Source organism: Misgurnus anguillicaudatus, chromosome 17, assembly GCF_027580225.2.
Source record: "Misgurnus anguillicaudatus chromosome 17, ASM2758022v2, whole genome shotgun sequence".
Classification (NCBI taxonomy): domain Eukaryota; kingdom Metazoa; phylum Chordata; class Actinopteri; order Cypriniformes; family Cobitidae; genus Misgurnus; species Misgurnus anguillicaudatus.
Window position 1 is genome coordinate 26,694,672 of NC_073353.2, and position 12,970 is coordinate 26,707,641.

Sequence of the window (12,970 nt, forward strand, 5' to 3'; positions counted from 1 at the left end):
ACATAAATCCTCTTTTTAATAGTTAATAAAACCAATAGATCGATTCACCTGGGATTTTGAGAATTCACAGGTCAGTTGGCTTATCCCAGCGAAGTATAGGACACATTGGCATTTAGTGGAGAGCAATTGGACACCCCGTTCTACTCTCTTCTCTTTTGTTTCATTTTGTTGTGGCTGGATTTAGCAGCACTGATGAGTTGAAGATTGAACACAAAGAGAGAGCAGACCCCTACATCCTTCTTACAATACGTCCACCATCATCATCACAGAGAGAGGGGGAAAGTTATCATCTCAGGAGAGAAAGACAGGAGAAGATGGCTTTAAGAAAGCATTGAAGTGAGGTAGAATTAGTGAGGTAATCTTCTCAAGTTGTCAGCGGACATAAGGCAGCTATATGTAAATGTTAGAGTGGCAAGTTAAAGCGCGAGTGTGTGTGTGTCCCCGCAAAGAGAAGGGTTTTAAGTCGGGACGTCTTACTTTGATCTTTTCCACTTCTCCGTACCACCACACCCCTCCTCTGTACTTCTTTTTCTTTTTTTACCTCCTTGTAAGAAAATCAAGGCCTATTAACCCTAATCTCACTTAATGGCATCTACCTCTCCTTTTGTCCCGGGCGATGGGCAACAGACTCCTTCCATTCAGCTTCTCGCCCTCTTTCACGCGCCTGGCCGAACTAATCCCTTTTTGCCGCAGGGCCGATTACTCCTCGTATTTTATCATTATTCTTATGATTATAATCTGCATTCTCATTCACGCACCCTTATCCACAAGCTGGAATTGCTTTCCCCCCTCTTTCATGGTCTGTTCATTTTGCCCTGAGATTGAAAGAACTGCTTCTTTTTCTCAACCACCCAGCCTGCATGTCAGAGTTTGGTTGCTGGAGAGGGTGTTGTTCCTAATTTCGGTAAGTGAACTCCTTTGGTGGAAACACATTTTCTGGGCGTTTGAATATGTTGTTCACAGAGAGCAATGAATGGCACCAAACCGGCCCATGTCAACGCATTTACCTCGACAAGCAGGGGACGAGGGAGTGAATTAAAGAGACAGTGAAGATGGAAAAAGAGTGTGGGGTAGTTATTGGGGGTGCCGGTTTTGATGTGGGGTTTGTTTGGGAAACTGTATGGGGGTCTGTGGTGTAAGCCCGGGGTAAAAGAAAGGCTTCGTCCTTGTATCGCCAAAATAGGTGCACTATTAATTATTTCAATTCTTTTGGATGCAGCCAAACACACATGCACAACTTTACTGACAGAAAACAAGACTTTGAAAAAAAAAACAGTACGTGCGTGAGAGGTGTACTTTTCTCCCAATAGGTTTAAATAACATACTCAAACTGTTTAATTTTTACTACTTTTAATTGTTAGCGAACACACTACAATGACACAGAACTACAATGTAGGAGACAGTTGGGGATTTTAAACATAAGGTCTTAAAACAAGATTTATCTCCGAGTAATGTAGAAAATGTTCAACAGTTGTGTTATTAGTTACATCAAAATAATGGATGGTGACATTTTACTGTAAAAAAAAATTTAGCAGACACCTCACCTTCCACAGATAAAGAAATCGATCAGGGCTACAGGTACACTTTTATGTCTTTCTCCAATGCAATCTGAATTCACTTTGAGAAACGTGCTGCAGGATTAATATGCAACACTCTTGGGGTCCTGCACACCCCACACTGGCACACCGGGCTCTCCGATATGCTGTTTGACCCCCACACCGAGGACTCTTCCTGGGCTGGCGAGGAGTTCTGAGCCAGAAAAGGCCCCTTTGCTGCACCCAGCTGCTGCTCAGGAGGGGAGAGCAAAAAGTGTCCTGGCCCGGTGAGAAACGGCCACCCCCCTGCCAGCAGTAGACGTGGTACAGTCCCGCCGACGCCCATGCTGACCTCGCCCAGCAGACGCCTCATCTCCTGCAAGGAGGAGCCTAGGAGCAGGATGTAGTTACGGGCCAGCACCAGCGTGGAGATCTTGGACAGGCGACGTCCAGTCGTAGGTGCTCCAGGAGGGAGGTAAGGGTGTTGCAGTGCCCCCCCTACACCGGTGGGAGAATAAGGAACCATCACTTCTCGTAAAGCATCCATGGCCACGTTAAGGTCCTGCATTCTCTTCCTCTCTCGGCTGTTGATCTTTCTCCTCAGCTCCTGTTGCTCCTCCACACTCAGTTCACGTGGGGGTTTTGTAGCTCTGAGTGGCCCCTGGAGATCTGCAACATTGGAGCCTGGTCCTCCAGCCCCTGTTACCCGTACCATTCTTGGCATAAGTTGCTGTAAAGAGTGCTCACCCTGCTCTCTACACCTAAACCCAGGTACAGCCTGCATTCTGATAAGAGATACAGAGAAATAAGGCAGACCGAGAGAAAAAGATGAAATGAAGTAGAGAACTTTGCAGAAAACTTATATAAGGCTAAAGTCCATTTGCTGGAATGTTAAGACTTTACCTTCAAGCTCTTGGTCTCCAAACTCCAGCTCTTTCTTGAATAATAATAAAACTTACTTTTTGAAGTTCATATTCATCTAGCAAGAGTATTAATATTCCTAACAGCAATTATTAAATATAAAATGCTCAATTATATAATCTTCCTTGTCCAAATTTCCTCTTAGATGTCTTTACACTGTGGCTAACTAACATACACTCCCTAACCATATAAGAATTTGAGAGTAGCACTGGTGTAATGAGCTAATGAGTTACTCTTTCACTCTCTCTCTCTCTCTCTCTTTCCCTGACGCCCCCTTGACTGCCCTCCATGCTAATGATTTGATCATCATTTCCAAATGATGGACATGATCCAAATGTTGGTTGAAAAACTTGATGGTAATCACATCCCCCATCCCATTGAACAGCCAAATTCTTGATTGTTCACTTGAAGATATCTTCATTGCGTTCAACTCCGTGCCATGATAACATTAAATGCAGGGAGGTGTAATATTCAACTAATGGATGAAGAATCAAATTAAATCATAAACAAGTGAGCCAACAAACATGCACATAGTGATTCTTTGAATGTAATTATTGTATTCTTTACAGCAATGCTATACTTTGTAATGATCTCTTTGTCCCAACCATTCATTACACAATCATTTAAGCTCCCTATAAACGTCATAGGAAGGAAGAGAAGCAAACAGAAAGCATGTTGTTGTTCACGTTGAAAGCGGGAGGTGGAGGACAGAATCTCCTATTTGTCTGTTGGGGAGGAAAGGAGGGTAAGAAGGTTGCGGCACCCGGTGTGGTCGTGCTGGTGAATGGTATCATGGCATCCACGCTCACATACTCGCAGGCTTAGACAGGAAAGAAAATTTAAAGAGCAATCGCAACGCCAGACACCTGCAGGAGAACAGAACACAACCTGCCAGTGTGCTGCGGTGTGTGGAAGTGTGTGTGTCTCTAGTTGACCTATAAAAGACAGCCTGTGATAGATTAGAGCAGGGATGTTTGTCAGCTGTATATTTGTGAACGTGTATGTGAAAAGAAACGGCAACAGAAAGGAGGGAGGGTGAGAAGAGAGGGCAGAAAAGGACACCTGCTCTGACACAGAGACAGAGAGAGATGAAAAAGAGAGGGAAAGAAAGAACCTGGTGTCCACCCGCAACACCGCCCCCCTCCTGCTATCTGCGTCCTTCCTTCCAGCTTGTGGGTGCTGAATGGGGTGGTGTGGTGCCGGGGGGCTCACATCCGTATCCCCAGCACCCATCGTCTCTGTGGGTTTCATGGCAAGGCTGGACTGGGTCAGGGACCGGTGGGGCCTGGCAGGGGGGGATGAGGGCCGTCTTTGTGGGGGTCAGAGTGTGCTCCATCTGGGCCAAGCCGGCGAGCTTGGGCTGGGTCTCTGGAGCTGCACCTGTGGATTCAATCAGCTCATTCACACCAAGCCTGTTTCCTGTAGTTACCAGTAAAATGCCTGGCTGAGTAGTGTTCGCTTGGCACCGTTGGGTTTCCCATTCAGACAGACAAATGCACACATACTAACACACACATCTATGATAACGGTTTAGTGCAATAATTAAGTTATTCAGAATTGTTTTTACTGTCTATATTTCATTAATGTGTTTGTGTATTTTTTGAATACTGATGGATTAATCTGTTGCTGCCACAGTGACCTGTGGAGACTTTTTAGTAGACTTTTAGCGAATTACAATTTTTATGTTTTTGTTTGTCACACAAACTTTTATAATTTGCCATTCAGTGTATACATGCTGAAGAAGAAGAAATTGTATTTACATTGCAGCTTTCCATAGCTCACATAATTATTTACATTTCAACGTTTTAACACAACACACATTAGCCACATATAGATCACTTATTGCCAGCATTGGTAAAGTACATATGAAATAGATATGTTTTAAGCTGGGTCTTGAAGGTAGGCAAAGATAAAATGTTAATGGAGAGTTAATGGTAGTTAGTCCAATACTAACATAATCTCATGGAAATTCGTGCTATAGTCACGAAAAATGTGATTAATTTATTTGTGTCCATGGCACGAAATTCAGCTTTTTTTCGTGTCTTGAGCATGAATGTCTATTTCGTGTCATTCAGCACGAATTTATAAAAAATAATTGTTTGTGTCCGTGGCACATCTATCTTTTTCATGTCATTTTATGTATTGTTTTCTCTTTTTTGGGGGGGGGGGGTACATTTGTGGTTTGGGTTAGGATTTACTTCTATGTATTGGTTTCTACATGTTTTTCTTCCACTTTTAAAACTATTCTCGCATGGAGTTGGGGTTTGGGTTAGGATGTCTAAAAAAGTAACGAAAAGTGATTCTAACCACAAGCAACAATGGTAAGAAAATAGGAAAAAACAATACATAAAATGAAATGAAAAAGAAGTGGTGCAACAAACACCAAAAACTATTTATAGAAATTCGTGCTCAAGGCACAAAGAAGCTAAATTCCATGCCATGGACACAAATTTATTAATACATTTTTTTGTGACTATAACACGACTTGCCATGAGATCAGTCTGTTCGATACACTGCCAGACAAAATTCCCATTTGTTTTAAAAAATGTTCTGTCATCATGAAAAGTGTCCAGTTTTTGTCTGAAGGTTAGAGGAATGTTACATTCTACCATTTTCAAACGTTATGACAATGTCATGTTTTAATGTTCAATGTTTAAACAACTGTTTTCTTTATTTACTTTTTACTTGTTTCTGTAATTGATAGAGAAACATTGCATTTTATTATTTTAAAACTGTTTTTAAAATAATTTTTAAACATATGGTTGAGATGTTAAAGTTAATGTTTTAAGTCACATTATGGTGATCAGTGTATGTTTTAGTTGGACTCTTGACCTTGGACATTTTGCTTGCTAGTTTTTCCCTGGTTGCATTAGTGTGTATAAACACATTTGTTATGGTAATGTAAAGTTAATAGTGCAATTCTGTGATGGTTAGAATATAATAGTAAAGATCAAAACGCGTTTGTCTTAAAATAAAGCCTTTTTACCTTCATAACTTTTTTGTCTTTTATCTGGATCCACATTTTTGGAATATTGTTACCCTTCTGGAGCACAGATAGTTATGATTGTGAGTAGCAGATGCGCCCATGAGTGATAGTTGTTTTAAATATTGTGTAAACATTAAAACATGGCATTGTCATAATGTTTGAAAATGGTAGAATGTAACATTCCTCTAACCTTCAGACAAACCACTTTTGGGAACTTTCAAGGAACGTTCTTAGAACTTTTCTCTGGTAGCTGGGTAGCTGCACATAGAGCGTTTTTGTGACCCTGAACCACAAAACCATCCATAAAGGGTCCATTTGTTTTTAAATTTTTTGAAGCTGAATGATACGTAAGCTTTCTATCAGCCTGATCTCACAAATTACGTGAAATAGTCAAGCATTATTTTGCTCAGTTTTGCGTGCATTGTCACGTATTTCCACCATTTTATGTGCCCGGATTTTGCATTTCTTCTCCGTTTCAGTTTCACATATTGGTTACTCAACTGTTTTTCCTATTTTCTTACCATTTTCGCTTCGGTTTAGGGTTAGATTTACATGAAATGACATCCCTACCCAAACCCAACTCTAACCCCAACGCCAGGCAACAATTGTTTAAAGTTTAGAAAATATAAAAGAATAAAGCAGAAAAAATAGTATAAACCAATAGTTAAAGTGACATATTAACGCAAACACCAAATCTGGCCCTGAACCGAAGCGAGACTGGTTTGAAAATAGGAAAAAGCAGTTGAGTAACCAATCCGTGAGAATGCCACGAAAAAGACAGTCCGTAGCATTTTGAAATGCGGAGATCCGTGAGAATGCCACGGAAAAATGAGCACAAAATTCCGTGACTATCCCACGGAACTTTGCGTTAATATGTCACTTTAACTATTGGTTTATACTATTTTTTCTGCTTTATTCTTTTATATTTTCTAAACTTTAAACAATTGTTGCCCGGCGTTGGGGTTAGAGTTGGGTTTGGGTAGTGATGTCATTTCATGTAAATCTAACCCTAAACCGAAGCGAAAATGGTAAGAAAATAGGACAAAACAGTTGAGTAACCAATCCGTGAGAATGCCACGAAAAAGACAGTCCATAGCAGGGCCACGGAAAAATGCGGAGATCCGTGAGAATGGCACGGAAAAATGAGCACAAAATTCCGTGACTATGCCAAGGAAATTCGTGAGATCAGGTTGTGGTACCAATTGAATACATAGGCTATCTGTACAGTAATACTGTCCGAGTACAGCTAGGGACCAATTTTGACCATTTCTTCTGACAGTCTAATTTAGGAAATTGACCCTTCACTGACAGCGGATAACTGAAACAGAGAGTGAACAAAAAACCTAGTTTAGTATTGTCCTACAATAAATTGCGAGGGCCTATGTGATGGGTAGCAAGAAAAGTATTAACCCAGCACAAAGCTGTAGGGCAAAAGACAAATAAACAAATGTGTGGCCCAGCAGAAACATCGACACACTTCTCTGACAGAAATGTTTGCTTAATTGCACAAAAAGACACATACAAACAGCAGGGAAAACATTGGGCATTGAGAAGTTGTTCAACCTGTGCAAACTTTGACAGCTTGCACTGCGAATTGTTTTTCATGATGCGGAAGGTCAAAATGCAAGCTGATGCAAAAATCAGCAACAATGAAACAGAGTAAGTCTGCTTCCATATTCATTACCAGACCATGGATGCCGAAAAACGTCTGCTAAATGCCGAGCGTGATATTTCAACCGCCGGCTGGCCAGCCCTTTGCCAGCTTGCGTCCGTACTGCACGTACTGCGGAGCTGTCTCGCACCAAAAAACCTGCATAAAGAAAAGTTCTAATGAGAAATTAACAGATGTCACAACTTTATTCTCTCTTTATCTCCCCTGTAGGGAAGCAGGTGTGGAGGGCAAGACGGAAGGGCCTCAAACGGTTCACGTTCTTCACAAAATAGCTGCAAAAATCCAGGGAGGAAGGGTGCGTATCTGTTAAAAAAGTTGACATGGGGGAGGTGAGCTGTCTGGAGCTTCAGAACGCTGCATACTCCGTTTGACGTGTTGCTTTGGGCCAGCGGCCATGGATATGAGAAGATTACAAGCTGTTAATAGGGCGGAACCAATGAGCTGAAGGCTGGGCATTGTGGCTCCCAGCATGCTCTGGGAAAGGTTGGCCTGGACCGAACTATTGGCTTCTCAGATGGATGAGGCAAGGCGAAGAGTCACCCCATGGGTCTTTTGTCAAGTTGCCCGAAGAACAGTTGACACAACAGACTCAAAGTCATACGCAGTCATTGACGTCCAGTCAATGTTGGGGATCGCTCCTGAAACACATGCACTGAAGCAGTCCTGCTGAGGACACACTGATTATAGCTGTCATGAGCTACTCAGTGCCAGCTGCCGTGTGTGTCACATTTCACTAATAAGAGCACTCACTCTGACACGTCACGTTGAACATATGCATTCCCGAATGCTATGCCAAAAGACGTTATGTAAAAACAAATGTAAAGCTTTTGTCAGGTAGAATTGCATTTCATGGTTTTTGAAGTGTTCACATTTTAAAGAGGATGGGTTTAGGAATAAACGCAAGAATGATGTGGCTTTTTTCAAGATTCACTTTTGATGTGTAAATAAAAGTGATGGCAAAGTACTTATTTATAGTGATGTAGTATTCGAGTCCGAGACCGGTCATTTTTGCTTTCTCGGACTTGTCTCAGACTTATTCCTTCAAAGACTCGGCCTTGACTCGGTCTCGGACCACAGTGGGAGAAGAAGGACTCGTAATTTCCTCGAGACCAACGCATTTTTTTATGTTCATATAAAAAACCACACAACATAACAATAATAATTAAATGCAATGTTGACGGGCATTATTTAAAAATGACATCACATGGTGCAATGCAAAGATAATGCCATCAGAGCCGTTTATTTATCTCTAGAAAAATAGATAGAAAATGATGCATGTGGTAGTGATTTTTTTAATGATAGTAAAAGCATAGTCATAGACGCAAAGACTGCTCCTTTAAACATTTCCCAAACTAGCTTAGTCTGTAGGCCTAACAGTTGATTATTATCTGGGGTGATATTAAATCATGAATATGAAAACTGACATGTTTTTATGGTCTTGGTCTCAACTTGGTCTAAACTCCTAAAGGACTCGGTCTCGACTCAGACTTGCTTCCTTAAAGACTCGGTCTTGACTCGGACTCAATTGTATTTGAAAACCAACAGACTGGGTCACGGTCTCGACCCTTCAAAGACTAGGTATTGACTCCGCATAGGCGGTCTCGTCCCCCGCCACGACTTATTTGTTGGAAAACTCCCACCCCAATTCATTTTTCAATATCACTAACGCTGTTGTACCTCCTGTCTAACAGTAACCAATGCGCAATGTTGCTCTGTGCATGATTGTATTAATCTGTTTAAGATTGAAATAGAGACAAAGACACACTTGTAAAAAAAACCTGTTACACGGCATGGTGGGGCTCGATGCGAAGTTCATCACAACATGTATGTAGCCCGTCATGTGTGTGGTTCCTTTTTTCAAAATATGTGTTCTGCGCGTCGAGATTGTATGTGCATCATGCGTCAAGTGCCTGATGCAGACGCGTCTAAAGGGTTTATGATAAAAGAGATGCTTGCGTTTGCCAGATACCCGCATAATCTCATGCGTAATCAGAGTTTATTGTTAAGAGAGTGTCTTGCGTGTATTTTGTGAACGTGAGCTCTCTTTTATCATAAACGCTCTTGACGCGTTTGCAGCAGGCACTTATTTTGACAAAACACGTGATGCACATGGTTCACATGACGCAACAAACACATATTTTAAAAACGCAAGCTACACACATGACACTCCCAACACATATTTTGAATTTGCGCCCCTCGGATGAGCAGTCACGAGCCGCCAATGCTGTTTTTATTCGCATTTGAAGATTTAAAATAGTCAGATCTCTTGTGTTTAAAATGTAAGCATTGTGAACACTTTTGAGAATTTTAATTTTTCTCCATTCACCACCCTGAGATGATGCCTGTATTAACAAGACTGATTTGCTTAATAAAGCTTTCCCTTCTATAAGAGAAAGTAAAGGCTCAAAATGTATGATGGATGAGCTGAGTGCTAACTGGATGTGACAGGCACCATGAAAATGAACAAACCAGATGGACAAAAACACGGAAATGCACAACGCCCACTGTCAAGATCATAGGCTAAAGAGCAGAATGTCACCAAAGTTAAAAACGTTGCAAAGTCAATTAACTAACTAAGAAAATCAAAATCTACCAACACACAACAGCATCCACAGTACAGGAAGTGAATAGCGGGTATGGTGTTTTAGATAAATAATGAATATTGCATACAAACAAGGTATTTTCTGACTTTCAGTGTTAAACGTTGTGCCCTCCATTCAGGCAGCTGAGGCCTGATGAAGGATGCATTCGCAGACACTTGTCAAGGCGGTTAGAAACAAGTGAAGATAAATGAGAGAAAAGAAGAGTCGGGCGACCCATGCAAACTGAGAACAGAACACCTCTGTCACACAACCCATCCATCAACAGCCCTGACACATGCACACACAACACACGCTATATGCTGCAATCCTAGACAAAGCGTGTGTGAAAACATAAGTGGACACTTTCTCTCTCCCTTCATGAAGTTTCTAATAAGATTTTGTGTTGCAGAAAGGGCGAGGAAGAGCGTCTCCCAGTAGTGACATATGCCAGAACCGGATCAGATTGCAAGACAAAGTCCTTTAAAGTTTATCAGGTAGGGGGACGACGATAAGATCATTTTTCTAAAAGGGTTCAACTGGACACCAATAAAGCCACAAACAAAGGTCTAGCAGCACACAGACCCTCTTTGGCCTGCTGAGCTCCCGTGGTGCTCTTTGATGTTAAGTTGTTCGGGCTCTGTCTTCTTTTCATTTTGTGTCCACACTCGGCCAGTCATGAATATCCAAGAGTCCCCCCCCCCCCCTTTACAGGATTATCCTCTCTTTCTTTAACCGCTCAAACATTCCTAATGCGCATCTCTCTCTGTCCTACACTTCTTTGACTCTAATTCTTTCTTGCTTTCTCAGCTCCATCTGGCTTAGTCTCTTTCAGTAAACACATTGATCCACCCTGTATGACAGTGCATTGGCTTTAAATCATAGACTTCTGCTTGCACATAGCTCCCGAGAGTAATCTGCACACATACAGTACATGAGCTCTTTCTCGCTCTCTGGGGTTCTCTATGTATTTCACTCCCAAATGTCCAACATCACCAACCTTTACTGTTTTTACTTGATTGTATTAATGGTAAACATATAAGTACACATATTGTTAGATAAACAAATAAAACAATTTAATTGCTAATTTATTTAATCTATATCTCACTTTGCTTTAATTCAATTCAATTCAATTTTATTTATATAGCACTTTTCACAATAGTTAATTGTTTCAAAGCAGCTTTACATTAATAGAAACAGTGAAAAGCACAGAAAAGCGACAGATAGCACAACATAATACACGATAGCAAAAGCAGCTAAATTTGCTGCGGCTATGACCCAACATTATAAGCGAGCGTATTATTAATGTAACGTCTAGAAGAGGAAGCTAAGTTAAGCCCAAGAAGGCTGCCTCCCCGGGTTAAAAAACCCCCTAGGAGAAAAAAACCCGGGCTTTTAGCCGAGAAAATAAAAAAAGTCCTAGGAGGGAAAAACCCTTTACTCTCTGTATTTTTTTTTATATTTGATACAGCAATAAATTAAAACAACCCAGCATAGGTTAAATTAGAATCCATCGTGTTGGGTTCGTCCATTTTTGACCCAATGCTGGGCAAACAATGCTTAAGATGCCCTCCGTTCCTTGGATTGTGTTGCATAAGGATGAACAGATGATGGAGGGTGAGATAAACACTCGTCCCAGGGGAAGTGTGGTCTCATATGGCCACTGTATGGGTTCTTCAATCCATCCGTCTGCTCCTCCTCTAAAATGCACTTCTTGGAACGATTATGTGATAAATGACTGACGCTTGCAGTAACAATGATAGACCAATGAAACTGAGAGGCAAAAGACACATTTCATAATTGAAGAGGACAAGTGGATAACTTTATTTAACTCTTTACTCATTCTTGTAGGATAAATTGATATTTTATTGTTCCATAATGCTACAGATTTACATCGTTTATTTGTTTATTTTGACTCTTCTTGTATTTACACTTTTTTGTGTTTTTATACCAACTTTGATGCATCACTTCAATCCCTACTCTAATCCGTTGGGCTAACAAGTCCCAGTGTTTGTGAGTGAATAGACCAACATCTGGACTGAATTGGAGGATTTAAGGATGGTTTTAAGATTTAAGTTTAAAACCCACCACAAACTCATAAATATTAAACACTAAACATCACAATCTGTGAAATTGCATGACTAAATATTAGCTGACTGTTTGCAAATGCATTTGTTTAATTTTTTAATGCCTTTCATTAATGACAATTTTTGGCAATTAAATTGCAAAATATCATCATTTAAACTGTTTCAAATTGATTATAATTAAATGTGAACAGTGAATAATTATCCAAAAAAATCTTAAGTGCCCATGATATTGACACTTGAAGCTGATCACTGGACTTCATCGCTTCACGCTAGATAAGGGCAAATTTGCTTTGCAGTAGTTTGTCTGTGAGCTGAGTAGATGGTTAATTAGTGAGGCTTATTAGTATCTGTAAATATGTGTCAGTAAGGCAGTGAATGATAGGAGATCCTCGTTAAGGTAGGCTGTGTTCAGTGCCTCTGGGGGGGAGGTGCTGCTCTGATTAATTTGGAAATGTGATAGCGTGTAATTCTCATTACCTTTCGCAGTAATTGCATTTTACGCGGAGCAAATGGGCGAGGCGGCTAAAGATTACTAACAAGCAGATGTTAGTGAAGGAAGACAAGACACCAGCAGTCTGTTTGCGTTCATCGTGTTCAATCTGGGGTCGAAATGACTAGTACACTAACTTTGAAGTCCAGACTCCAAATGCGTATTTTGTGCCAACTTTTAGAGTTAAACAATGTTGAAAGCTTTCAATTATCTTTATTTCAAACATTGAATTTCAAAAGCAAAAACCGAGAAAATAACACTCCTGTTGAGTTGCTGAATGTAGGCAAAACGAAATATGATATATTTCTGTCTACTCTATTAATTTGTTTGTTTGCGAAATCGTGCCATAAATGTTGTATTAAATGCCTTTGAGATAAATTGACAGATATTAATCAGTCACACAATCAGTATTTTTTCATGTGTAAAAATACTCAGTGTGTAATACAAAACAGACAAATAAAGTGGCTTAATATGAATATTCAAGGCCAGTTTAATTCTAAATAGTTCCAGCTCAAAAATCCCTCGGAAAACATTGCAACAGAAAGAGCAATCTGCCATCCAGCTGCTGGCGTTTAGTTATGTATTCCACCTACTCCCTGATTTATTCCCAGCTCCTTTTTCTCCATATTTTGTGTACTGCAATGTAAATGCGTTTCTTGCATTCTTAATAAACGAAGCCTTCTTTTAGGCTTAAAACCAC

The 12,970-nt window shown here is 40.5% G+C and overlaps 1 protein-coding gene across 1 annotated transcript; it reads right to left on the bottom strand.

Moving 5' to 3' along the window:
* Positions 1–1,333: 1,333 nt before the first annotated feature.
* Positions 1,334–2,658, bottom strand: olig1 (oligodendrocyte transcription factor 1). Its single transcript, XM_055215753.2, has 2 exons — positions 2,439–2,658; positions 1,334–2,320 (listed from the first exon to the last, which is right to left on the bottom strand). Exon 2 carries the CDS (start codon positions 2,317–2,319, stop codon positions 1,615–1,617), a length of 705 nt encoding a protein of 234 aa, XP_055071728.2. The 5' UTR covers position 2,320; positions 2,439–2,658; the 3' UTR covers positions 1,334–1,614.
* Positions 2,659–12,970: the final 10,312 nt, after the last annotated feature.